Source organism: Hemitrygon akajei, chromosome 5 (genome assembly GCF_048418815.1).
Source record: "Hemitrygon akajei chromosome 5, sHemAka1.3, whole genome shotgun sequence".
Taxonomy (NCBI): Eukaryota; Metazoa; Chordata; class Chondrichthyes; order Myliobatiformes; family Dasyatidae; genus Hemitrygon; species Hemitrygon akajei.
This window is the reverse complement of record NC_133128.1, coordinates 121,541,549-121,568,288: the sequence shown is the minus strand read 5'-3', so window position 1 is coordinate 121,568,288 and position 26,740 is coordinate 121,541,549. Positions and strand designations below refer to the sequence as shown.

Sequence of the window (26,740 nt, the reverse complement as noted above, 5' to 3'; positions counted from 1 at the left end):
TCTGTCCCAGACCCCAGTCTCTCCCACCATCTCTGTCCCAGACCCCAGACTCCCCCACCATCTCTGTCCCAGACCCCAGTCTCTCCCAGCGCCTCTGTCCCAGACCCCAGTCTCTCCCAGCACCTCTGTCCCAGACCCCAGTCTCTCCCAGCGCCTCTGTCCCAGACCCCAGACTCCCCCACCATCTCTGTCCCAGACCCCAGTCTCTCCCAGCACCTCTGTCCCAGACCCCAGACTCCCTCACCATCTCTGTCCCAGACCCCAGTCTCTCCCAGCACCTCTGTCCCAGACCCCAGTCTCTCCCACCATCTCTGTCCCAGACCCCAGTCTCCCCCACCATCTCTGTCCCAGACCCCAGCCTCTCCCAGCACTGTCCCAGACCCCAGTCTCTCCCAGCACCTCTGTCCCAGACCCCAGTCTCTCCCACCATCTCTGTCCCAGACCCCAGTCTCCCCCACCATCTCTGTCCCAGACCCCAGCCTCTCCCAGCACCTCTGTCCCAGACCCCAGTCTCTCCCAGCGCCTCTGTCCCAGACCCCAGTCTCCCCCACCATCTCTGTCCCAGACCCCAGTCTCTCCCACCATCTCTGTCCCAGACCCCAGTCTCTCCCAGCGCCTCTGTCCCAGACCCCAGTCTCCCCCACCATCTCTGTTCCAAATCCCAGACTCTGCCAGCGCCTCTGTCCCAGACCCCGGTCTCCCCCACCATCTCTGTCCCAGACCCCAGTCTCCCCCACCATCTCTGTCCCAGACCCCAGTCTCTCCCAGCACCTCTGTCGCAGACCCCAGTCTCTCCACCATCTCTGTCCCAGACCCGTCTCCCCCACCATCTCTGTCCCAGACCCCAGTCTCTCCCAGCGCCTCTGTCCCAGACCCCAGACTCCCCCACCATCTCTGTCCCAGACCCCAGTCTCTCCCAGCGCCTCTGTCCCAGACCCCAGTCTCTCCCAGCACTTCTGTCCCAGATCCGTCTCTCCCACCATCTCTGTCCCAGACCCCAGTCTCTCCCAGTGCCTCTGTCCCAGACCCCAGACTCCCCCACCATCTCTGTCCCAGACCCCAGTCTCTCCCACCATCTCTGTCCCAGACCCCAGACTCCCCCACCATCTCTGTCCCAGACCCCAGTCTCTCCCAGCGCCTCTGTCCCAGACCCCAGTCTCTCCCAGCACCTCTGTCCCAGACCCCAGTCTCTCCCACCATCTCTGTCCCAGACCCCAGTCTCTCCCAGCGCCTCTGTTTCAGACCCCACTCCCCCACCATCTCTGTCCCAGAGCCCAGTCTCTCCCACCATCTCTGTCCCAGACCCCAGTCTCTCCCAGCACCTCTGTCCCAGACCCCAGACCCCCCCACCATCTCTGTCCCAGACCCCAGTCTCTCCCAGCACTTCTGTCCCAGATCCGTCTCTCCCACCATCTCTGTCCCAGACCCCAGTCTCTCCCAGTGCCTCTGTCCCAGACCCCAGACTCCCCCACCATCTCTGTCCCAGACCCCAGTCTCTCCCACCATCTCTGTCCCAGACCCCAGACTCCCCCACCATCTCTGTCCCAGACCCCAGTCTCTCCCAGCGCCTCTGTCCCAGACCCCAGTCTCTCCCAGCACCTCTGTCCCAGACCCCAGTCTCTCCCACCATCTCTGTCCCAGACCCCAGTCTCTCCCAGCGCCTCTGTTTCAGACCCCAGACTCCCCCACCATCTCTGTCCCAGAGCCCAGTCTCTCCCACCATCTCTGTCCCAGACCCCAGTCTCTCCCAGCACCTCTGTCCCAGACCCCAGACCCCCCCACCATCTCTGTCCCAGACCCCAGTCTCTCCCAGTGCCTCTGTCCCAGACCCCAGTGTCTCCCAGCGCCTCTGTCCCAGACCCCAGTCTCTCCCAGCACTTCTGTCCCAGATCCGTCTCTCCCACCATCTCTGTCCCAGACCCCAGTCTCTCCCAGTGCCTCTGTCCCAGACCCCAGACTCCCCCACCATCTCTGTCCCAGACCCCAGTCTCTCCCACCATCTCTGTCCCAGACCCTAGTCTCCCCCACCATCTCTGTCCCAGACCCCAGTCTCTCCCAGCACCTCTGTCCCAGACCCCAGTCTCTCCCAGCGCCTCTGTCCCAGACCCCAGTCTCCCCCACCATCTCTGTCCCAGACCCCAGTCTCTCCCAGCGCCTCTGTCCCAGACCCCAGTGTCTCCCAGCGCCTCTGTCCCAGACCCCAGTCTCTCCCAGCGCCTCTGTCCCAGACCCCAGTCTCTCCCAGCACCTCTGTCCCAGACCCCAGTCTCTCCCAGCGCCTCTGTCCCAGACCCCAGTCTCCCCCACCATCTCTGTCCCAGACCCCAGTCTCTCCCAGCGCCTCTGTCCCAGACCCCAGTGTCTCCCAGCGCCTCTGTCCCAGACCCCAGTCTCTCCCACCATCTCTGTCCCAGACCCCAGTTTCTCCCAGCGCCTCTGTCCCAGACCCCAGACTCCCCCACCATCTCTGTCCCAGACCCCAGTCTCTCCCAGCGCCTCTGTCCCAGACCCCAGTCTCTCCCACCATCTCTGTCCCAGACCCCAGTCTCCCCACCATCTCTGTTCCAAATCCCAGACTCTGCCACTGCCTCTGTCCTCTCCCCCGCCCCTGAGCCCACCCTGCCTCTGTCCCTGTTCCTACATGTCTCTTGGCTCCTGCTACCTTTATTCCGCCTACCTGCTCCCCCATCCTTCATTCCTCGGTCCCCAACACCTGTCCCTGCTCCAGTCCAGTCCCCGGCCCTCAGCCTTACCACCTCTGTCTTAGAACCCAGTCCCCTCTGACTCCCCTCCCCACCCCATTTGTTTCTGAACACCCTACCAACCCACGACTGAGCACAGGGCTCAGTAGCGTCCCAAAAAAGCCTCGGGAAGGGGTGTGTAGAGTGCCCTCAGCACCCCCCCCCCCCACCATATACGACCACTGACATACCCCCCACCCCATTGCCCATCCGACTTCCCGTTTTGCCCACACTGATGGTGTTTCTCCCCCCGTAGTGGGTGCTAGATGGGCAGACGGAGGCGTCAGTGTACCAACAGACGCATCGTGGACATATCTGTTGATCTCCTGACCCCCTCCCCCCGTGTGTCTTCTCTCCTACAATGGTGTTTTCCTCCCCCCATTCTACCCGCCTCCCCCCCAGTGGGATTTGGCCAGCCGGAGGTACCAGTGTACCAGAAGGCCGAGGACAGACCCCCGTGTTGATTCCTGACTCCCTGTGCTCACTCTCCCCCACTCACCACCACCCTTCCACCCAGGATCTGGAGGTTCCTAAAGGCTCTCCAAAGCAACCTCCCTCCTGCAGCTCCCCCCCACTTCCATAGCCCCCCCATGACCTTTCTCCTTCCCCAGTGAAACCCATTCCTGAGTCCCCTCCCCCTGTCTGCTGGTGATATCCTCCCATTCTCTCTCCTCCCAGTTCCCCCTCTCCCTGGCCCCTTCGCCATTCTCTCTGCCCCTCTCCCCCTCCCCATTCTCTCTGCCCCCTCTCCCATTCCCCATTCTCTCCGCCCTCCCTCTCCATCTCCCCCCATTCTCTGCCCCCTCTCCCTCTCCCCCTCCCCATTCTCTGCCCCCTCTCCCTCTCCCCCTCCCCATTCTCTCTGCCCCCGCTCCCTCTCCCCATTCTCTCTGCCACCTTCTCCCCTCCCCATTCTCTCTGCCACCTTCTCCCCTCCCCATTCTCTCTGCCCCCTCTCCCTCGCCCCCTCCCCATTCTCTCTGCCCCCTCTCCCTCGCCCCTTCCCCATTCTCTCTGCCACCCTCTCCCCTTCCCCATTCTCTCTGCCCCCCTCTCCCCTCCCCATTCTCTCTGCCCCCCTCTCCCCCTCCCCATTCTCTCTGCCCCTCTCCCTCTCCCCCTCCCCATTCTCTCTGCCCCCTCTCCCCTCCCCATTCTCTCTGCCCCCCGCTCTCTCTCCCCTTCCTCATTTTCTCCCACTCCCTCTTCGCCCTCCCCCCTGATGGTGTTTCTCCCCCCACAGTGGGTGCCGGCCGGCCGGACGGAGGCCTCCGTTTACCAGCAGGCCGAGGACGGGAAGACGGAGTTGTCCCTGATGCGATTCGCCATCACCCACCCGCGCTGGCGGCCGCCTCCTCACAGCAACGCCTTCATCAGCCGGCTCAGGCAGCAGCTGTCCCAGGACCCCCCCACTGCTGGTGGCAGCCCCAACCCCGACGGGGCCCTGCACTCTCTGAACTCCCTCACCGAGGTACCGGGGAGGCAGAGAGGGAATGAGGAGGATATTGCTAGGGGACAGGGGAAGGGGTTCAGGAATGGGTTTTACCAGGGGAGGGGGATATCACTGGGGTAGAGCGGCTTCACTGTGGTCAGGTGGAGGGTGTCACTGCAGAGGGAGGTTGCTGGAGGAAGAAGGGGTAGTTTTCACTAGGGAGGGAGGGGTGTCGTGGGGGCAGCAGGAAGGAAGGCTGTATGGAAGTGGGGAGGGTAGCAGGAGGGAGGTTGCTTTGGGGGGATGGTGGAAGGAGAAGCAATGGGCATTGGGAACTTCCAGATCCTGGGGTGGAGGGGTTCACGGTTAGCCCAAGGGAGTCAATGACAGGGTAGGGTCCAGACACCTGTGGGTACTGGGTGGGGTACAAGCACCTTTGGGTGCTGGGTACTGTCCAGGCACCTCTGGGTGTTGGCTGGGTGTGTCTGGGCCTGCGTGTGTGGGTGGGTGAGTTCTCTAACTATCAGGCTTCTGTATTGCAGCCCCAGAGTCTGTTGGCTGGACTGCCCTCACTGCCCCTTCGAGGACCGGACTGCTCCTCCGATGCTGCCTCCTCTCTCCGTTCCTTCTCCTTCGCTCCCAGCAGCCGGCAGCCTTCCCTCCCTCGGGCCACCAATAGCACGGGGGCACCTGCTCCAGCTGGGTAGGCAACTGATCTCGCCTCCTATCCCTTTCTCCCTCACCCCCCCCCTCGTCCAGTCCTTGTTCCTCCCTCCCTACCTCCCCCAGAACATCCCTGTCTCACTGTCCCTACCCCAGCACCCTGTGCCCCACAGCAACCTTACTGGTGGGAGATGCTGGGGCAGAGGGTGTGGATTCAATGCCGGGGTATCTGTCAGGTGTAGGCAGAGGTTTGGCTGCAGGAGGTGGGGGAGTGTTTGGTCGGTGGGAGGGGTTTGGTTGATTGTGGGGAATGGCTGGGGTTGGGATGGGGCAGGGGACAGGGATATAGGGCTTTGGGTGGGGGGAGATACAGGTGTGGGGAAGGATTGGTTGCGGTTGGGTGAGGGATGAGGTGGGTGGGGTGATGAGGGGAGGAGAACAGAGGACAGGCCCTTCAGACCGTGATATTGTGCCGACTTTCTAATCACCTACCACTCTGTGTGTAAAACACCTATCTCTAACATTCCCCCCCACCCCCATACTTGCCTCAAATCACCTTAAACTTATGCCTTGTCATATTAGTCATTTTCATCCTGGGAGGAGTCATCCCTGACTGTCCACTCTGTCTATTCCTCTTATCATCTTGTACACCTCTATCAAGTCACCTCTCATCCTTTGCTCCAAAGAGAAAAACCTTAGCTCACTCGACCTATCTTCATAAGATATGCCCTCTAATCCAGACAGCAGCCTGATAAATCTTCCCTGCACCCTCTTTAAAGCTTTCACATAACCTTCTGTAAGGACGTAGCCAGAACTGAACCCAATATTCCAAGTGTGGTTTGTTCAGAGTTTTATAGAGTCTCGAAATTACCTTCTTAACCACAGTACACTATCTTAACCCCTTCATAACCACTTGCATGGTAACTCTGAGCGATCTATGGGTGTGAACCTCAAGATCCTCCTGTTCTCCATACTGTCGAGGATCCTTCCATTCTGTACTCTGCCTTCCAAAGTGATTCACTTCACACTTAACCGGGTTGAACTCCATCCGCCACTTCTCAGCCCACCTCTGTATCCCCTCAATGTCCCGTTGTAACCCTCCTCACTATCCACTACTCCACCATCTGCAAACTTACTAACCCACCCTTCCACTGGATCGCAAAGACCAGGGGTCCCAGACTCCCAGAGCAGATCTATGTGGAACACCACCAGTCACCAACCTCCAGGCAGAATTCTCTCTGCTACCATCCTCTTGTCTTTTATAATCAGCAAATTTTGTATCCACACATCCAGGTTTCCCTGGATCCCATGTCTCCTGACTTTCTGAATGAGCCTACGGTAGAGAACCATATGGACACCTTACTAAAATCCACATACACTACATCCACTGCTCTACCTTCATCAGTGTGCTTTGTTACATCCTCAAAGAATTAAAACGGGCTCGTGAGGTGTGACCTGCCCCTCACAAAGCCATGCTGACTATCCCTAATCAGACTCTGCTTGTCTAAATATCCTGTCTCTAAGAATCCTCTCCAATAATTTGCCCACCACTGAAGTAAAACTCACTGGTTTATAATTCCCAGGATTATCCCTACTCCCTGTCTTAAACAAAGGTCTAACATTTGCCAACCTCCAATCATCTGACTGTAAGGCATAGCAGCAGAATTAGGCCATTCAGCCCATCGAGTCTGCTCTACCATTTAGTCATATCTGATTTATTATTTCTCTCAACCCCATTCTCCTACCTTCTCCCCATAACCTTTGACTCCCTATCAACCTCTACTTTAAATATGCCTAACAACTTGGACTTCACAGCCATCTGTGCTAATGAATTCCACAGATTCACTACCCTACGGTTAAAGAACTTTTTCCTCATCTCTGTTATAAAGGGCCGTTCTTATATTCTGAGGCTGTGCCCTCTGGTCTTAGACTCCCCCACTATACAAACGTGCTCTCCACATCCACTCTGTCTGGGCCTTTCAATATTTGATTGGTTTCAATGAGATTCCCCCCTCATTCTTTTGAATTCTAGCAAGTACAGGCCCAGAGCCATCAAATTCTCTTCATACAGCAGTGCAAAAGTCTTAGGCACCTATATATACATGAAGACTTTTGCACAGTACTGTAATAACTGTATGTATTGCACTGTACTGCTGCTGTCAAAAAAAACAACACATTTCTTGATATATGTGAGTGATGATAAACCTGATATGGGTCTGATATTATGGACTGAAAATGGGAAGGGGGCAGGGAGAGAGAAATGGTCGGGACAAGGGAAAGGGAGAGGGGAGGGAGCAGGAAGCAGCAGAGCGAGATTCTGTAATGATCAATAAACCAATCGTTAGGAATCAAATGACCTTACCTGATGTCTCAGGGCTGGGCGCGTCTGAACCCGCGCACTCTGGCACTTCTTCCCCACCTGTCCCACACCCCTCCTGCGGCGATCCACCCCCACTATTCCCAATTTCGTTTGCATGCACCAGATTTACAAACTCACTCTCTCTGCTCCGTGTTGACAAATGCAGTACTGCGCACAAGTCTTAGGCACCTTCACCATATATATGTGCCTGAGACTGTTGCACAGTGCTGTATGTTAACACTTTCATTCCCAGGATCATTCTCGTGAACCTCCTCTGGACCCTCTCCAAAACTGCCCCATGTGTGGTATGTAAAGTACTTCCTAAATACATCCATCATTTCTTTCTCCCCCATTACTACCTCTCCAGTGTCATTTTCCAGCGCTCTGATACACACTCTCACCTCCCTTTTACTTTTAATACATCTGGAAAAACTTTTTGGTATCCTCTTTTATATTATTGGCTATCTTACCTTCATATTTTACCATTTCTCTCCTTATTGCTTTTTTAATTGACCTGCTGGTTTTTAAAAGCCTCCCAGTTCTCTAACTTACCACTAATTGCTGTTTTATATGACTTCTCTTTTGTTTTTATGCTGTCTTTGACTTCCCTTGTTGGCCATGATGTGTCATCCTCTTTATAGAATACTGCTTCATCTTTGGAATGTATCTATCCTCTGCCTTCCACATTGCCCCCAGAAACACCATTAATTTCTTCCCTTCCAATCAGCTTCGGCCAACTCTTCTCTCACGCCTCTGTAATTCCCTTTACTCCACTGTAATACTGATACATCTGACTTTAGCTTCTCCCTCTCAAACTGCAGGGTGAATTCTAACATATTCTGATCACTGCCTCTTAAAATTTCCTTCACCTTAAGCTCTGCTACTCCTGTGGCCAGTGAGGACAAAAAAGATAATCACAAAAGGTGCAGCAATCTCTTCCCCCTCTCCCCTTAGTAACATGCGGTATATTCCCAAGGATTTATCTATCCTAATTTTTAGCACATCCTCTTTCTTTATACAAGTATGTTCCAGTGATTCAGCCCATTTTATGCTGTCCTCATACACGTCGAGGTCTCTTCCATGGGTGAATACCAAAGCAAAGTATTCACTTAGGGCCCTCCCCTACCTCCTCCAACTCCACATTTCCTCTACTAACCCTAATCAGTGCAACCCTCACTCTGGCCGTCCTCCTGTTCTTCCCGTACATGTTGAACACCTTGGGGTTTTCCTTAATCCTATTCTCCAAGACCTTCTCATGCCCCGTTCTAGCTTTCGTAAGTCCATTTTTAAGCTCCTTTCTGGCTACCTTATCTGATCCTTGCCTACTAAACCAAAAGTAAGTTTCTTTCTTCCTCTAACTAGTTGTTCCACATCTCTTGTTCTTTCACGTGACCATCTTTTCCTTGCCTCAGTGGGACAAACCCGTCCAGAGCCTCCAGCAAGTGCTCCCTGAGCAACCTCTACGTTTCCTTTCCGTATTTCCTTGAGTACATCTGCCCCCAAGTTCCAGCCTAATAGCAACATAATTCCCCCCCTCCCGGTTAAATACTTTCTCATACCGTCTGCTCCTGTGTTCCAAGTCAGGCTGGGCTGTGCTGGGGACAGTGACAGTGAGGGGTTCTGAGCCAGAGCTGGGGGCCCCAAACTCCATGGATGGTCAGGGTGGGCTGGCACATTTTGCTGCCCCTTCAGAAGGAGGTTTGGTGCATTATCTTGGCCGGTGGTTGCAGTGAGGGGGGCAACTGATGGGGGGTGTGTGGTGGCGGGGGGGAGATCTGACCCAGTGCTATGCCCTGACTCTTCATTTGCCCCATTACAAGTTGGAGAGCCGGGGTTAAATGCAGAGGGGGCAGTGTGTGGGTGGAGGGGGATGTCTGTCCCGGGCCGTTAACCAGACTCTGTGTCTTCCCCTGTGTCAGGTTGCAGTGCTGGGTGCTGAGCACAGTGGTGGGGAGGGGGGGAATGTATGGCAGGGGAGTGCTCTAATGTGTGTGGGAGGAGGAAGGGGGCTTTCCAGTGGGGTGGTGCCTGGCCTGGGCTGTTACCCCGACCCCATGTCCATTGCTGCAGTGAGGGGGAGGGTCAGGGGGCTGACGTGTGTGGGACGAGGGGGAGTGTCCCTGTGTTTGCAGCTGGGAGTGCTGAGGGCTAAGCGTGGGGTGGGGGGGGTGGAAGTGTGTGGGAAGGGGAGGGGGAGGGATCGGACATGTGGGAAGAGGGGGTGTATCCTGGACTCTGACACTGTGTTTGCCCCATTACTGCAGCCGGGTGCTGTGTGGAGGGGGGTGGTGGAGTGTATGGGAGGAGGGGGGTTTATCCTGGACTCTGACCCTGTGTTTACCCCATTACTGCAGCCGGGTGCTGTGTGGAGGGGGGTGGAGTGTATGGGGGGGGAGGGGTTTATCCTGGACTCTGACCCTGTGTTTACCCCATTACTGCAGCCAGGTGCTGTGTGGAGGGGGGTGGAGTGTATGGGGGGGGGAGGGGTGTATTCTGAACTCTGACCCTGTGTTTGCCCCATTACTGCAACCTGGTGCTAAATGTGGAGGGGGTGGTGGAGTGTATGGGAGGAGGGGGGTTTATCCTGGACTCTGACCCTGTGTTTGCCCCATTACTGCAGCCGGGTGCTGTGTAGAGGAATGTGTGGGAGGGGGTGTCTCCTGCTCTCTGACCGTGTTTGCCCCGTTACTGCAGGTCTGGGTGCTGTGTAGAGGGGGTGTGTCCTGCTCTCTGACCGTGTTTGCCCCGTTACTGCAGGTCCGGGTGCTGTGTAGAGGGGGTGTGTCCTGCTCTCTGACCGTGTTTGCCCCGTTACTGCAGGTCCGGGTGCTGTGTAGAGGGGGTGTGTCCTGCTCTCTGACCGTGTTTGCCCCGTTACTGCAGGTCCGGGTGCTGTGTAGAGGGGGTGTGTCCTGCTCTCTGACTGTGTTTGCCCCGTTACTGCAGGTCGGAGTGCTGTGTAGAGGGGGTGTGTCCTGCTCTCTGACTGTGTTTGCCCCGTTACTGCAGGTCGGAGTGCTGTGTAGAGGGGGTGTGTCCTGCTCTCTGACTGTGTTTGCCCCGTTACTGCAGGTCCAGGTGCTGTGTAGAGGGGGTGTGTCCTGCTCTCTGACTGTGTTTGCCCCGTTACTGCAGGTCGGAGTGCTGTGTAGAGGGGGTGTGTCCTGCTCTCTGACCGTGTTTGCCCCGTTACTGCAGGTCCGGGTGCTGTGTAGAGGGGGTGTGTCCTGCTCTCTGACTGTGTTTGCCCCGTTACTGCAGCCGGGTGCTGTGTAGAGGGGGTGTATCCTGCTCTCTGACCGTGTTTGCCCCGTTACTGCAGGTCCGGGTGCTGTGTAGAGGGGGTGTGTCCTGCTCTCTGACTGTGTTTGCCCCGTTACTGCAGCCGGGTGCTGTGTAGAGGGGGTGTGTCCTGCTCTCTGACCGTGTTTGCCCCGTTACTGCAGGTCCGGGTGCTGTGTAGAGGGGGTGTGTCCTGCTCTCTGACCGTGTTTGCCCCGTTACTGCAGGTCCGGGTGCTGTGTAGAGGGGGTGTGTCCTGCTCTCTGACTGTGTTTGCCCCGTTACTGCAGGTCCGGGTGCTGTGTAGAGGGGGTGTGTCCTGCTCTCTGACTGTGTTTGCCCCATTACTGCAGGTCTGGGTGCTGTGTAGAGGGGGTGTGTCCTGCTCTCTGACTGTGTTTGCCCCGTTACTGCAGGTCCGGGTGCTGTGTAGAGGGGGTGTGTCCTGCTCTCTGACCGTGTTTGCCCCGTTACTGCAGGTCCGGGTGCTGTGTAGAGGGGGTGTGTCCTGCTCTCTGACCGTGTTTGCCCCGTTACTGCAGGTCCGGGTGCTGTGTAGAGGGGGTGTGTCCTGCTCTCTGACTGTGTTTGCCCCGTTACTGCAGGTCCGGGTGCTGTGTAGAGGGGGTGTGTCCTGCTCTCTGACCGTGTTTGCCCCGTTACTGCAGGTCCGGGTGCTGTGTAGAGGGGGTGTGTCCTGCTCTCTGACCGTGTTTGCCCCGTTACTGCAGGTCCGGGTGCTGTGTAGAGGGGGTGTGTCCTGCTCTCTGACCGTGTTTGCCCCGTTACTGCAGGTCCGGGTGCTGTGTAGAGGGGGTGTGTCCTGCTCTCTGACCGTGTTTGCCCCGTTACTGCAGGTCGGAGTGCTGTGTAGAGGGGGTGTGTCCTGCTCTCTGACCGTGTTTGCCCCGTTACTGCAGGTCCGGGTGCTGTGTAGAGGGGGTGTGTCCTGCTCTCTGACCGTGTTTGCCCCGTTACTGCAGGTCCGGGTGCTGTGTAGAGGGGGTGTGTCCTGCTCTCTGACTGTGTTTGCCCCGTTACTGCAGGTCCGGGTGCTGTGTAGAGGGGGTGTGTCCTGCTCTCTGACCGTGTTTGCCCCGTTACTGTAGGTCCGGGTGCTGTGTAGAGGGGGTGTGTCCTGCTCTCTGACTGTGTTTGCCCCGTTACTGCAGGTCCGGGTGCTGTGTAGAGGGGGTGTGTCCTGCTCTCTGACCGTGTTTGCCCCGTTACTGCAGGTCCGGGTGCTGTGTAGAGGGGGTGTGTCCTGCTCTCTGACCGTGTTTGCCCCGTTACTGCAGGTCGGAGTGCTGTGTAGAGGGGGTGTGTCCTGCTCTCTGACCGTGTTTGCCCCGTTACTGCAGGTCCGGGTGCTGTGTAGAGGGGGTGTGTCCTGCTCTCTGACCGTGTTTGCCCCGTTACTGCAGGTCCGGGTGCTGTGTAGAGGGGGTGTGTCCTGCTCTCTGACTGTGTTTGCCCCGTTACTGCAGGTCTGGGTGCTGTGTAGAGGGGGTGTGTCCTGCTCTCTGACCGTGTTTGCCCCGTTACTGCAGGTCCGGGTGCTGTGTAGAGGGGGTGTGTCCTGCTCTCTGACTGTGTTTGCCCCGTTACTGCAGGTCCGGGTGCTGTGTAGAGGGGGTGTGTCCTGCTCTCTGACTGTGTTTGCCCCGTTACTGCAGGTCCGGGTGCTGTGTAGAGGGGGTGTGTCCTGCTCTCTGACCGTGTTTGCCCCGTTACTGCAGGTCGGAGTGCTGTGTAGAGGGGGTGTGTCCTGCTCTCTGACTGTGTTTGCCCCGTTACTGCAGGTCCGGGTGCTGTGTAGAGGGGGTGTGTCCTGCTCTCTGACTGTGTTTGCCCCGTTACTGCAGGTCCGGGTGCTGTGTAGAGGGGGTGTGTCCTGCTCTCTGACTGTGTTTGCCCCGTTACTGCAGGTCGGAGTGCTGTGTAGAGGGGGTGTGTCCTGCTCTCTGACCGTGTTTGCCCCGTTACTGCAGGTCGGAGTGCTGTGTAGAGGGGGTGTGTCCTGCTCTCTGACTGTGTTTGCCCCGTTACTGCAGGTCGGAGTGCTGTGTAGAGGGGGTGTGTCCTGCTCTCTGACTGTGTTTGCCCCGTTACTGCAGGTCGGAGTGCTGGATGTTGAGCACAGAGAGCAGCGTGTGGGAGGGGGTGTGTCCTGCTCTCTGACCGTGTTTGCCCCGTTACTGCAGGTCCGGGTGCTGTGTAGAGGGGGTGTGTCCTGCTCTCTGACTGTGTTTGCCCCGTTACTGCAGGTCCGGGTGCTGTGTAGAGGGGGTGTGTCCTGCTCTCTGACTGTGTTTGCCCCGTTACTGCAGGTCGGAGTGCTGTGTAGAGGGGGTGTGTCCTGCTCTCTGACTGTGTTTGCCCCGTTACTGCAGGTCGGAGTGCTGTGTAGAGGGGGTGTGTCCTGCTCTCTGACTGTGTTTGCCCCGTTACTGCAGGTCCGGGTGCTGTGTAGAGGGGGTGTGTCCTGCTCTCTGACTGTGTTTGCCCCGTTACTGCAGGTCCGGGTGCTGTGTAGAGGGGGTGTGTCCTGCTCTCTGACTGTGTTTGCCCCGTTACTGCAGGTCGGAGTGCTGTGTAGAGGGGGTGTGTCCTGCTCTCTGACTGTGTTTGCCCCGTTACTGCAGGTCTGGAGTGCTGTGTAGAGGGGGTGTGTCCTGCTCTCTGACTGTGTTTGCCCCGTTACTGCAGGTCCGGGTGCTGTGTAGAGGGGGTGTGTCCTGCTCTCTGACTGTGTTTGCCCCGTTACTGCAGGTCCGGGTGCTGTGTAGAGGGGGTGTGTCCTGCTCTCTGACTGTGTTTGCCCCGTTACTGCAGGTCGGAGTGCTGTGTAGAGGGGGTGTGTCCTGCTCTCTGACTGTGTTTGCCCCGTTACTGCAGGTCGGAGTGCTGGATGCTGAGCACAGAGAGCAGCGTGTGGGAGGGGGTGTGTCCTGCTCTCTGACCGTGTTTGCCCCGTTACTGCAGGTCCGGGTGCTGTGTAGAGGGGGTGTGTCCTGCTCTCTGACTGTGTTTGCCCCGTTACTGCAGGTCCGGGTGCTGTGTAGAGGGGGTGTGTCCTGCTCTCTGACTGTGTTTGTCCCGTTACTGCAGGTCGGAGTGCTGTGTAGAGGGGGTGTGTCCTGCTCTCTGACTGTGTTTGCCCCGTTACTGCAGGTCCGGGTGCTGTGTAGAGGGGGTGTGTCCTGCTCTCTGACTGTGTTTGCCCCGTTACTGCAGGTCCGGGTGCTGTGTAGAGGGGGTGTGTCCTGCTCTCTGACTGTGTTTGCCCCGTTACTGCAGGTCCGGGTGCTGTGTAGAGGGGGTGTGTCCTGCTCTCTGACTGTGTTTGCCCCGTTACTGCAGGTCCGGGTGCTGTGTAGAGGGGGTGTGTCCTGCTCTCTGACTGTGTTTGCCCCGTTACTGCAGGTCCGGGTGCTGTGTAGAGGGGGTGTGTCCTGCTCTCTGACTGTGTTTGCCCCGTTACTGCAGGTCGGAGTGCTGTGTAGAGGGGGTGTGTCCTGCTCTCTGACTGTGTTTGCCCCGTTACTGCAGGTCCGGGTGCTGTGTAGAGGGGGTGTGTCCTGCTCTCTGACTGTGTTTGCCCCGTTACTGCAGGACCGGGTGCTGTGTAGAGGGGGTGTGTCCTGCTCTCTGACCGTGTTTGCCCCGTTACTGTAGGTCCGGGTGCTGTGTAGAGGGGGTGTGTCCTGCTCTCTGACCGTGTTTGCCCCGTTACTGCAGGTCCGGGTGCTGTGTAGAGGGGGTGTGTCCTGCTCTCTGACTGTGTTTGCCCCGTTACTGCAGGTCCGGGTGCTGTGTAGAGGGGGTGTGTCCTGCTCTCTGACTGTGTTTGCCCCGTTACTGCAGGTCGGAGTGCTGTGTAGAGGGGGTGTGTCCTGCTCTCTGACTGTGTTTGCCCCGTTACTGCAGGTCCGGGTGCTGTGTAGAGGGGGTGTGTCCTGCTCTCTGACCGTGTTTGCCCCGTTACTGCAGGTCGGAGTGCTGTGTAGAGGGGGTGTGTCCTGCTCTCTGACTGTGTTTGCCCCGTTACTGCAGGTCCGGGTGCTGTGTAGAGGGGGTGTGTCCTGCTCTCTGACCGTGTTTGCCCCATTACTGCAGGACCGGGTGCTGTGTAGAGGGGGTGTGTCCTGCTCTCTGACCGTGTTTGCCCCGTTACTGCAGGTCCGGGTGCTGTGTAGAGGGGGTGTGTCCTGCTCTCTGACCGTGTTTGCCCCGTTACTGCAGGTCCGGGTGCTGTGTAGAGGGGGTGTGTCCTGCTCTCTGACTGTGTTTGCCCCGTTACTGCAGGTCCGGGTGCTGTGTAGAGGGGGTGTGTCCTGCTCTCTGACTGTGTTTGCCCCGTTACTGCAGGTCGGAGTGCTGTGTAGAGGGGGTGTGTCCTGCTCTCTGACTGTGTTTGCCCCGTTACTGCAGGTCCGGGTGCTGTGTAGAGGGGGTGTGTCCTGCTCTCTGACTGTGTTTGCCCCGTTACTGCAGGTCGGAGTGCTGGATGTTGAGCACAGAGAGCAGCGTGTGGGAGGGGGTGTGTCCTGCTCTCTGACCGTGTTTGCCCCGTTACTGCAGGTCCGGGTGCTGTGTAGAGGGGGTGTGTCCTGCTCTCTGACCGTGTTTGCCCCGTTACTGCAGGTCCGGGTGCTGTGTAGAGGGGGTGTGTCCTGCTCTCTGACCGTGTTTGCCCCGTTACTGCAGGTCCGGGTGCTGTGTAGAGGGGGTGTGTCCTGCTCTCTGACCGTGTTTGCCCCGTTACTGCAGGTCCGGGTGCTGTGTAGAGGGGGTGTGTCCTGCTCTCTGACTGTGTTTGCCCCGTTACTGCAGGTCGGAGTGCTGTGTAGAGGGGGTGTGTCCTGCTCTCTGACTGTGTTTGCCCCGTTACTGCAGGTCGGAGTGCTGTGTAGAGGGGGTGTGTCCTGCTCTCTGACTGTGTTTGCCCCGTTACTGCAGGTCGGAGTGCTGTGTAGAGGGGGTGTGTCCTGCTCTCTGACCGTGTTTGCCCCGTTACTGCAGGTCCGGGTGCTGTGTAGAGGGGGTGTGTCCTGCTCTCTGACTGTGTTTGCCCCGTTACTGCAGGTCCGGGTGCTGTGTAGAGGGGGTGTGTCCTGCTCTCTGACTGTGTTTGCCCCGTTACTGCAGGTCCGGGTGCTGTGTAGAGGGGGTGTGTCCTGCTCTCAGACTGTGTTTGCCCCGTTACTGCAGGTCCGGGTGCTGTGTAGAGGGGGTGTGTCCTGCTCTCTGACTGTGTTTGCCCCGTTACTGCAGGTCGGAGTGCTGTGTAGAGGGGGTGTGTCCTGCTCTCTGACTGTGTTTGCCCCGTTACTGCAGGTCGGAGTGCTGTGTAGAGGGGGTGTGTCCTGCTCTCTGACTGTGTTTGCCCCGTTACTGCAGGTCCGGGTGCTGTGTAGAGGGGGTGTGTCCTGCTCTCTGACTGTGTTTGCCCCGTTACTGCAGGTCCGGGTGCTGTGTAGAGGGGGTGTGTCCTGCTCTCTGACTGTGTTTGCCCCGTTACTGCAGGTCGGAGTGCTGGATGTTGAGCACAGAGAGCAGCGTGTGGGAGGGGGTGTGTCCTGCTCTCTGACCGTGTTTGCCCCGTTACTGCAGGTCCGGGTGCTGTGTAGAGGGGGTGTGTCCTGCTCTCTGACCGTGTTTGCCCCGTTACTGCAGGTCCGGGTGCTGTGTAGAGGGGGTGTGTCCTGCTCTCTGACCGTGTTTGCCCCGTTACTGCAGGTCCGGGTGCTGTGTAGAGGGGGTGTGTCCTGCTCTCTGACCGTGTTTGCCCCGTTACTGCAGGTCTGGGTGCTGTGTAGAGGGGGTGTGTCCTGCTCTCTGACTGTGTTTGCCCCGTTACTGCAGGTCCGGGTGCTGTGTAGAGGGGGTGTGTCCTGCTCTCTGACTGTGTTTGCCCCGTTACTGCAGGTCGGAGTGCTGTGTAGAGGGGGTGTGTCCTGCTCTCTGACTGTGTTTGCCCCGTTACTGCAGGTCCGGGTGCTGTGTAGAGGGGGTGTGTCCTGCTCTCTGACCGTGTTTGCCCCGTTACTGCAGGTCTGGGTGCTGTGTAGAGGGGGTGTGTCCTGCTCTCTGACCGTGTTTGCCCCGTTACTGCAGGTCCGGGTGCTGTGTAGAGGGGGTGTGTCCTGCTCTCTGACCGTGTTTGCCCCGTTACTGCAGGTCCGGGTGCTGTGTAGAGGGGGTGTGTCCTGCTCTCTGACCGTGTTTGCCCCGTTACTGCAGGTCCGGGTGCTGTGTAGAGGGGGTGTGTCCTGCTCTCTGACCGTGTTTGCCCCGTTACTGCAGGTCCGGGTGCTGTGTAGAGGGGGTGTGTCCTGCTCTCTGACCGTGTTTGCCCCGTTACTGCAGGTCCGGGTGCTCTGTAGAGGGGGTGTGTCCTGCTCTCTGACCGTGTTTGCCCCGTTACTGCAGGTCGGAGTGCTGTGTAGAGGGGCTGTGTCCTGCTCTCTGACTGTGTTTGCCCCGTTACTGCAGGTCCGGGTTCTGTGTAGAGGGGGTGTGTCCTGCTCTCTGACCGTGTTTGCCCCGTTACTGCAGGTCCGGGTGCTGTGTAGAGGGTGTGTGTCCTGCTCTCTGACTGTGTTTGCCCCGTTACTGCAGGTCCGGGTGCTGTGTAGAGGGGGTGTGTCCTGCTCTCTGACTGTGTTTGCCCCGTTACTGCAGGTCCGGGTGCTGTGTAGAGGGTGTGTGGTCCTGCTCTCTGACTGTGTTTGCCCCGTTACTGCAGGTCCGAGGTGCTGTGTAGAGGGGGTGTGTCCCTGCTCTCTGACTGTGTTTGCCCCGTTACTGCAGGTCGGAGTGCTGTGTAGAGGGGGTGTGTCCTGCTCTCTGACTGTGTTTGCCCCGTTACTGCAGGTCCGGGTGCTGTGTAGAGGGGGTGTGTCCTGCTCTCTGACCGTGTTTGCCCCGTTACTGCAGCCGGGTGCTGTGTAGAGGGGGTGTGTCCTGCTCTCTGACTGTGTTTGCCCCGTTACTGCAGGTCCGGGTGCTGTGTAGAGGGGGTGTGTCCTGCTCTCTGACTGTGTTTGCCCCCGTTACTGCAGGTCCGGGTGCTGTGTAGAGGGGGTGTGTCCTGCTCTCTGACTGTGTTTGCCCCGTTACTGCAGGTCCGGGTTCTGTGTAGAGGGGGTGTGTCCTGCTCTCTGACCGTGTTTGCCCCGTTACTGCAGGTCCGGGTGCTGTGTAGAGGGTGTGTGTCCTGCTCTCTGACTGTGTTTGCCCCGTTACTGCAGGTCCGGGTGCTGTGTAGAGGGGGTGTGTCCTGCTCTCTGACTGTGTTTGCCCCGTTACTGCAGGTCCGGGTGCTGTGTAGAGGGTGTGTGTCCTGCTCTCTGACTGTGTTTGCCCCGTTACTGCAGGTCCGGGTGCTGTGTAGAGGGGGTGTGTCCTGCTCTCTGACTGTGTTTGCCCCGTTACTGCAGGTCGGAGTGCTGTGTAGAGGGGGTGTGTCCTGCTCTCTGACTGTGTTTGCCCCGTTACTGCAGGTCGGAGTGCTGTGTAGAGGGGGTGTGTCCTGCTCTCTGACTGTGTTTGCCCCGTTACTGCAGGTCCGGGTGCTGTGTAGAGGGGGTGTGTCCTGCTCTCTGACCGTGTTTGCCCCGTTACTGCAGCCGGGGTGCTGTGTAGAGGGGGTGTGTCCTGCTCTCTGACCGTGTTTGCCCCGTTACTGCAGGTCTGAGTGCTGTGTAGAGGGGGTGTGTCCTGCTCTCTGACCGTGTTTGCCCCGTTACTGCAGGTCTGAGTGCTGTGTAGAGGGGGTGTGTCCTGCTCTCTGACCGTGTTTGCCCCGTTACTGCAGGTCCGGGTGCTGTGTAGAGGGGGTGTGTCCTGCTCTCTGACCGTGTTTGCCCCGTTACTGCAGGTCCGGGTGCTGTGTAGAGGGGGTGTGTCCTGCTCTCTGACCGTGTTTGCCCCGTTACTGCAGGTCCGGGTGCTGTGTAGAGGGGGTGTGTCCTGCTCTCTGACCGTGTTTGCCCCGTTACTGCAGGTCCGGGTGCTGTGTAGAGGGGGTGTGTCCTGCTCTCTGACCGTGTTTGCCCCGTTACTGCAGGTCGGAGTGCTGGATGTTGAGCACAGAGAGCAGCGTGTGTAGAGGGGGGTGTGTCCTGCTCTCTGACTGTGTTTGCCCCGTTACTGCAGGTCCGGGTGCTGTGTAGAGGGGGTGTGTCCTGCTCTCTGACCGTGTTTGCCCCGTTACTGCAGGTCCGGGTGCTGTGTAGAGGGGGTGTGTCCTGCTCTCTGACCGTGTTTGCCCCGTTACTGCAGGTCCGGGTGCTGTGTAGAGGGGGTGTGTCCTGCTCTCTGACCGTGTTTGCCCCGTTACTGCAGGTCCGGGTGCTGTGTAGAGGGGGTGTGTCCTGCTCTCTGACTGTGTTTGCCCCGTTACTGCAGGTCCGGGTGCTGTGTAGAGGGGGTGTGTCCTGCTCTCTGACTGTGTTTGCCCCGTTACTGCAGGTCCGGGTGCTGTGTAGAGGGGGTGTGTCCTGCTCTCTGACCGTGTTTGCCCCGTTACTGCAGGTCCGGGTGCTGTGTAGAGGGTGTGTGTCCTGCTCTCTGACCGTGTTTGCCCCGTTACTGCAGGTCCGGGTGCTGTGTAGAGGGGGTGTGTCCTGCTCTCTGACTGTGTTTGCCCCGTTACTGCAGGTCCGGGTGCTGTGTAGAGGGGGTGTGTCCTGCTCTCTGACTGTGTTTGCCCCGTTACTGCAGGTCCGGGTGCTGTGTAGAGGGGGTGTGTCCTGCTCTCTGACCGTGTTTGCCCCGTTACTGCAGCCGGGTGCTGTGTAGAGGGGGTGTGTCCTGCTCTCTGACCGTGTTTGCCCCATTACTGCAGCCGGGTGCTGTGTAGAGGGGGTGTGTCCTGCTCTCTGACCGTGTTTGCCCCGTTACTGCAGGTCGAGTGCTGTGTAGAGGGGGTGTGTCCTGCTCTCTGACCGTGTTTGCCCCGTTACTGCAGGTCCGGGTGCTGTGTAGAGGGGGTGTGTCCTGCTCTCTGACCGTGTTTGCCCCGTTACTGCAGGTCCGGGTGCTGTGTAGAGGGGTGTGTCCTGCTCTCTGACCGTGTTTGCCCCGTTACTGCAGGTCTGGGTGCTGTGTAGAGGGGGTGTGTCCTGCTCTCTGACCGTGTTTGCCCCGTTACTGCAGGTCGGAGTGCTGTGTAGAGGGGGTGTGTCCTGCTCTCTGACCGTGTTTGCCCCGTTACTGCAGGTCTGGGTGCTGTGTAGAGGGGGTGTGTCCTGCTCTCTGACTGTGTTTGCCCGTTACTGCCCAGAGCTCCGGGTGCTGTGTAGAGGGGGTGTGTCCTGCTCTCTGACTGTGTTTGCCCCGTTACTGCAGGTCCGGGTGCTGTGTAGAGGGGGTGTGTCCTGCTCTCTGACCGTGTTTGCCCCGTTACTGCAGGTCCGGGTGCTGTGTAGAGGGGGTGTGTCCTGCTCTCTGACTGTGTTTGCCCGTTACTCGCAGGTCCGGGTGCTGTGTAGAGGGGGTGTGTCCTGCTCTCTGACTGTGTTTGCCCCGTTACTGCAGGTCGGAGTGCTGTGTAGAGGGGGTGTGTCCTGCTCTCTGACTGTGTTTGCCCCGTTACTGCAGGTCGGAGTGCTGGATGCTGAGCACAGAGAGCAGCGTGTGGGAGGGGGTGTGTCCTGCTCTCTGACTGTGTTTGCCCCGTTACTGCAGGTCGGAGTGCTGTGTAGAGGGGGTGTGTCCTGCTCTCTGACTGTGTTTGCCCCGTTACTGCAGGTCGGAGTGCTGGATGCTGAGCACAGAGAGCAGCGTGTGGGAGGGGGTGTGTCCTGCTCTCTGACCGTGTTTGCCCCGTTACTGCAGGTCGGAGTGCTGGATGCTGAGCACAGAGAGCAGCGTGTGGGAGGGGGTGTGTCCTGCTCTCTGACCGTGTTTGCCCCGTTACTGCAGGTCGGAGTGCTGGATGCTGAGCACAGAGAGCAGTGTGTGGGAGGGGGTGTGTCCTGCTCTCTGACCGTGTTTGCCCCGTTACTGCAGGTCGGAGTGCTGGATGCTGAGCACAGAGAGCAGCGTGTGGAGGGGGTGTGTCCTGCTCTCTGACCGTGTTTGCCCCGTTACTGCAGCCTGGTGCTGTGTAGAGGGGGTGTGTCCTGCTCTCTGACCGTGTTGCCCCGTTACTGCAGGTCGGAGTGCTGGATGCTGAGCACAGAGAGCAGCGTGTGGGAGGGGGTGTGTCCTGCTCTCTGACTGTGTTTGCCCCGTTACTGCAGGTCGGAGTGCTGGATGCTGAGCACAGAGAGCAGCGTGTGGGAGGGGGTGTGTCCTGCTCTCTGACCGTGTTTGCCCCGTTACTGCAGGTCGGAGTGCTGGATGCTGAGCACAGAGAGCAGCGTGTGGGAGGGGGTGTGTCCTGCTCTCTGACCGTGTTTGCCCCGTTACTGCAGCCGGGTGCTGTGTAGAGGGGGTGTGTCCTGCTCTCTGACCGTGTTTGCCCCGTTACTGCAGGTCGGAGTGCTGGATGCTGAGCACAGAGAGCAGCGTGTGGGAGGGGGTGTGTCCTGCTCTCTGACTGTGTTTGCCCCGTTACTGCAGGTCGGAGTGCTGGATGCTGAGCACAGAGAGCAGCGTGTGGGAGGGGTGTGTCCTGCTCTCTGACTGTGTTTGCCCCGTTACTGCAGGTCGGAGTGCTGGATGCTGAGTGCTGGATGCTGAGCACAGAGAGCAGCGTGTGGGAGGGGGTGTGTCCTGCTCTCTGACTGTGTTTGCCCCGTTACTGCAGGTCGGAGTGCTGGATGCTGAGCACAGAGAGCAGCGTGTGGGAGGGGGTGTGTCCTGCTCTCTGTGGAGGGGGGTGGAGTGTATGGGAGGAGGGGGGTGTGTCCTGCTCTCTGACCGTGTTTGCCCCGTTACTGCAGGTCGGAGTGCTGGATGCTGAGCACAGAGAGCAGCGTGTGGGAGGGGGTGTGTCCTGCTCTCTGACCGTGTTTGCCCCGTTACTGCAGGTCGGAGTGCTGGATGCTGAGCACAGAGAGCAGCGTGTGGGAGGGGGTGTGTCCTGCTCTCTGACCGTGTTTGCCCCGTTACTGCAGGTCGGAGTGCTGGATGCTGAGCACAGAGAGCAGCGTGTGGGAGGGGGTGTGTCCTGCTCTCTGACCGTGTTTGCCCCGTTACTGCAGGTCGGAGTGCTGGATGCTGAGCACAGAGAGCAGCGTGTGGGAGGGGGTGTGTCCTGCTCTCTGACCGTGTTTGCCCCGTTACTGCAGGTCGGAGTGCTGGATGCTGAGCTCAGAGAGCAGCGTGTGGGAGGGGGTGTGTCCTGCTCTCTGACCGTGTTTGCCCCGTTACTGCAGGTCGGAGTGCTGTGTAGAGGGGGTGTGTCCTGCTCTCTGACCGTGTTTGCCCCGTTACTGCAGGTCGGAGTGCTGGATGCTGAGCACAGAGAGCAGCGTGTGGGAGGGGGTGTTGCCGAGCAGCCGGGCCGAGCTCGCCTCCAGTCAGATGAGTCTGCACACCCTCTACATGCACGAGGTAAGCACAGGACCGTCACCCCTCCACCCCCACTGCTGACCCCTGGAACCCTCACCCCTCACCACACTACAGCACAGAAACAGGCCCTTCAGCCCGTCTTCTCCATGCCTCGTCCCATCGACCTGGAACCATACCATGTCCCTCCATCCCCCTCCCATCCACGTACCTATCCAAACTTCTCCTAATTTTTCAAATCCAAACCTGCATCCACCACTTGCCGTGGTAGCTTTTTCAACCCTCTGAGTGAGGAAATTCCCCCTCATGTTCCCCTTAAATATTTCACCTCTCATCCTTGACCCATGACCTCAAGTTTTCGTTTCACCTACCTCAGTGGAAAAAGCCTGAGATTCTGCAGATGCTGGAAATCCAGAGCAGCACACGCACACCACGCCACACACACACGCACATGCACGCACACGCACACATGCACACGCACACCACACACACACGCACACGCGCACAGCACACATGCACACACGCACGCACGCGCACGCACACGCACACACACACACCACACACACACACACACACGCAATGTTGGAGGAACTCAGCAGGTCAGGCAGCATCTATGGAGGAAAATATAGGACTCGTATCTATACCCCTCATAATTTTGTATATCTCACCCACCCTCCTCGTCCCCCTTCACCCACTCTCTTGTCCCCTCCGACCCAACCACTTAGTTCGCCGCCCGCACCCTTGCTCATCGATCGAGCTCCCACCCTCTCTCTTCGTGTGCACTACCCCCCTCCCCACTGAACCCCCCCCCCCCCACCCCAAGGTGACTTTCTCTCTCTACAGTTCCACAAGCAGCAGACGCAGGGGGAGTCAGCGCGACACGTCTGGTATCGACGCTAGGGAGAGCGATGAGAGTGGGGAGAGCGGCCCAGAGGAGGCAGAGGGCAACAGGCCACCCCCACCGCTCATCCCCCGGTCCTCCACCTACCCTGTGTCCGGCAACCAGCCCGTGGACTCCCGTGACCCATCCCTGCCGCTCCTGTCCTCTCGCTCCAGGAGATACGGAGGCACTGGCGGTAAGAGCCATCTACACACGTTACTGACCCCGTGTGGGTAGAGTTCCTTCTGTCTCTGGGTGGGGTTCAGCCCTTGTGTTTCCTCCCTCGGGGGGTGGGGGAGTTCCCTCTATCTTTGGGTAGGTTCAGAACTGCGCTCTCCCTACCTGCGACCCAGGTTCAGTGCTGGGCTGTCTCCATTTGACCATCATGGCTGGGAGAGCCTCTGCCACTCACCTCCAGAGACCAGGTCCGATCTCTGATGAAGGACCTTGCCCGAAGTATCAAATGTTTATTGCCTTTATAGATTGCTGCCTGACCTGCTGAGTTTTCCTCCAGCATTTAGTGTGTGTGGATCAAGACTTCCAGCGTCTGCAGCACCAAAGCTGGCCCTTTGGCCCATCTAGTCCATGCTGAACTGTCACTCCTGTATTTATGGGTCAGATTTAAACCTCTAATGCTGTCTATGTGGAGTTTGCATGTTTCCCCTCCATCCAGATGGGTTAATCTCGGGTGCTGCAGTTTGCCAGAGATGTGTTGGTTGGTGAGTTACTCCCAGTGGGTGGGGGGGGGCAGTGGGAGTGGTGTGAGAGCTGGGGGTTGTGAATGGGCACGTGATGGAGAGCAGGTTACGAGGAATAGGTCTGACGGGTATGGTGTTCAGTGGACCAAATGACCTGATTGTTGTAAGGAAAAGTGGTTCCCGTGGCCCAGTGCTGGCCACGAGATCGCCCTGTAACCACCGCAGGTCCAGTTACTGATGTTCGACCAGCGATTGGGCTGAAGGATCTGTCTTCCTCCTCTACCTCCCTTGTGCATGGCCTTGGTTTAACTCCTCTTCCCCACCCCCCCCCCCCAACATTCTCTGTCGTCTCCAGGTTTCTCCTCCGCCCAGAGACTCGCAAACCGGGGGGCGATGGGGGGCTGGGCAGAGGCCGGGTCACCCTCACCACAGACGCAGGTCCTACCAGAGGAGGGGTCTGAGGATGAGCTGCCCTCGCAGACACACCAGGTGCGTATGTCCCAGAGAGGCTTTCACCCACACACCGGGCGTGCTGGGGTCACGCACCGGCGTCTGCCAAGAGACAGCGGGTCAGGGCCGTGGAAGGGCGGGTGGCATCCTGGTGCCCGAGTCTGTGTGGTCAGTGCACTAGGGTTGGCAGGACCGATCCCGGTCCCAGGGCAGAGATGGGGGTTGCACGGGCCGAGCGCTGGGCTCTGTGCAGTCTGCACACCGCGGGCTGGCGTGCTGGGTCCAGGTCCCGTGGGGTAGTGCCAGTGGTGGTGCAAGGACGTTGGCGAAGGACATGGGCTCACGTGGTCGGCTTCCTGTGGGCAGGGATGGAGTTGGAACAGAGGGTGGGAGGGCATGGGGGTAGGGTGAGGTCTGTGAGCCCGGCCCCATGGTCAGAGATGGTGGGGAAAGTTTTCTGGGGTCTGTGTGGTCCACGTGGCGGGGCCGGTGGGACTGTTTCCGGTTCTGTGGATGGGGGTGGGAAGGACGGGGTCTGTGTGCCCAGGCTGGTGGGCCCAGTCTGGGTCTCGTTGTCAGAGATGGTGGACGGATGGGGGAGAGAGGGCGGTGGAGAAGGATGGGCACTCTGACCGAATGTTCCTCCTTTAATGCTAGGTGTAGAGGGAGCGAGAAGGAGAGAGACGGAGCCAGAAGGAAGTGACAGCTGATTCATCGCAGTCTGAGCCCAGCACGGGTCTCATCCCGTCCATCCACCATCATCGTCTGTCTGCCCATCCACCCAGTCAGCTCGTGCCTCACCGCGTGTTGTGGGGTGGAATTGTCCCTTCACCTGTTGGTGTGGCTTCTGTCATTGTAGGGAGAGGGCATGGTGGGTGGGGGAAGTATTTGCCACTGTGGTGGTTTGGGAAGCTCTGGGGGCTGTAGTCACTCTGCAAAATGTTGTCTGGATGTCTCCTGCTCACAGGGTTGGGCGGGGTGAGGGGAAGTTGGTGACAGTGGAGTAAGGATGGGAGGGGGCTTCCCATTGCCTGGTGATGTGCATCCTGCATTGGGGCGGCCAAGGAGAGGAGCTGTCACAGGGGAGCGCTGCCCCTCATTCACTGAGTTACAGCTCTGTCTATCCCCGCACCCATCCCCTCTCACCCTCCTCACTGTTCCCCTTCTGTACTACCCCCCTCCCCTTGGACCCTGTCCCTCTAGGTGGGGTCTGACCAGGGTTTCCCAGAACAGGAACGTTGTTCCAGCCCTGGGTTGATCCGGTGTTCCCAGTGTTAGCCACTGGCTCCAGTTATGTTGGGGGTTTGGTGACCTCATCTCTCGGCGCCTCCTCTGTCTTGTCCTGTTGTTCTGCCCCCCCCCCCCCCCGACACATCTAGAGCCCCCACCTCACCAAGGTGTTGACTATTAATCAACAGAACTAGGCAACTCATAATTAATCAATGTTTGCACTTTATTGTCTCTGCACAAACAACAATGTAACTATGTTGACCCCTGGGCCAACATCATGAATTCTACTATTCCCTCTGTACTTGGACAACTTGTCGAATTTATAACACCGAAATAGGGGATTGCTGTTGGCCAGACAATTGATCCTTCCTTCCCCTGCCCCTGGCATGGAGGCTCTTCCTCACAATGGTTAGTCTCTGGAGTTCTTGCCCCTTTGCATTTGAAGGTCCTAACTCTTATAGTCTTTCAAAAGTTTCACTCCATTCTTGTTGATTCTCGGTCATCTAACTGACCTATGTCACCGTCTCTTTGACACTGGTCCAAGCCAGCATTCATTTATCACCATCTCCCACAATTGACTGCTGTTAATTTTTGGCTCTTTGTTCCAAATTGGTAACCAGCTCGAATCACTCAGGGCAGACACCGACCCCACCATTTACAAACCTACATGTTATATCATACCAAAGAACACCTCACAAATAATTTCTTACTTGGAAATGATCTCTAGTCTACCAGATTACCAGGAGCCTCTACTTTAAAACACTGATTCAACCGAGCAAATTCAGTTCACAAAATGGAGGATGCAGAGAAGTTTCACAAAATGGTTGCGTCCTTTCCTTCACCTTAATTCAAGAACAAAGACAATTGGTTTGTTTACTTCTCACTGTCCTTGATCCATTCGAGTTCAATGTTTTCTTCTATAGTTTAATTTCTTCCTGGCCAGCAAGGGTTTCCGCTCTGAGGAGAACCTGCGAACCAAAGGAAGGGCGCTTGGTGGGGGTTGTTGGAGGGGGTGAATAGTGGTGTGGAGTTGGGATTAATAGTAGAGAGGTGAATGTGAGCTGGGTGGGGTATAGGGAGAGGTTTTTGAGTGTGGGGTAGATGTGAGAGCGGTAGGGTTGGGCTGGACAGGGTGGGTGTGAAGGGAGGGGTTGGGCTGGAGAGGGTGGGTGTGAGGGTGGAGGTGATAAGGGGGTGTGCTGGAGAGGGTGGGTGTGAAAGGGGTGGGGTGGGCTGGAGAGGGTGGGTGTGAGGGTGAAGGTGAGAGGGAAGGGGTTGTGCTGGAAAGGGTGGGTGAGAAGGGAGGGGTTGGGCTGGAGAGGGTGGGTGTGAGGGTGGAGGTGATAAGGGGGTGGGCTGGAGAGGGTGGGTGTGAAGGTAGAGGGGAGGGGGATGTGCTGGAGAGGGTGGGCGTGAGAAGGTTAGGGGTGGGCTAGAGAGTGGGTGTGAAGGTGGAGGGCAGCGGGGGTGAGAGGGAGAAAGTGAGTGGTTGGAGGAAAGTTTGGTGGAAAGGGTAGGAGTGAATATTGGTGTGGGGGG

The 26,740-nt window shown here is 58.2% G+C and overlaps 1 protein-coding gene across 1 annotated transcript in view; it reads left to right on the top strand.

Moving 5' to 3' along the window:
- Positions 1 to 26,319, top strand: part of LOC140728121 (autophagy-related protein 9A-like) — a 56,068-nt gene extending 29,749 nt beyond the window's left edge. The window contains 7 exon segments of the mRNA XM_073046335.1: positions 3,985 to 4,212; positions 4,716 to 4,876; positions 21,874 to 21,988; positions 22,787 to 22,840; positions 22,842 to 23,019; positions 23,877 to 24,010; positions 24,629 to 26,319. Coding sequence (XP_072902436.1) covers positions 3,985 to 4,212; positions 4,716 to 4,876; positions 21,874 to 21,988; positions 22,787 to 22,840; positions 22,842 to 23,019; positions 23,877 to 24,010; positions 24,629 to 24,634 — 876 coding nt within the window. The 3' untranslated portion in view covers positions 24,635 to 26,319.
- The last annotated feature ends 421 nt before the right edge of the window (positions 26,320 to 26,740 follow it).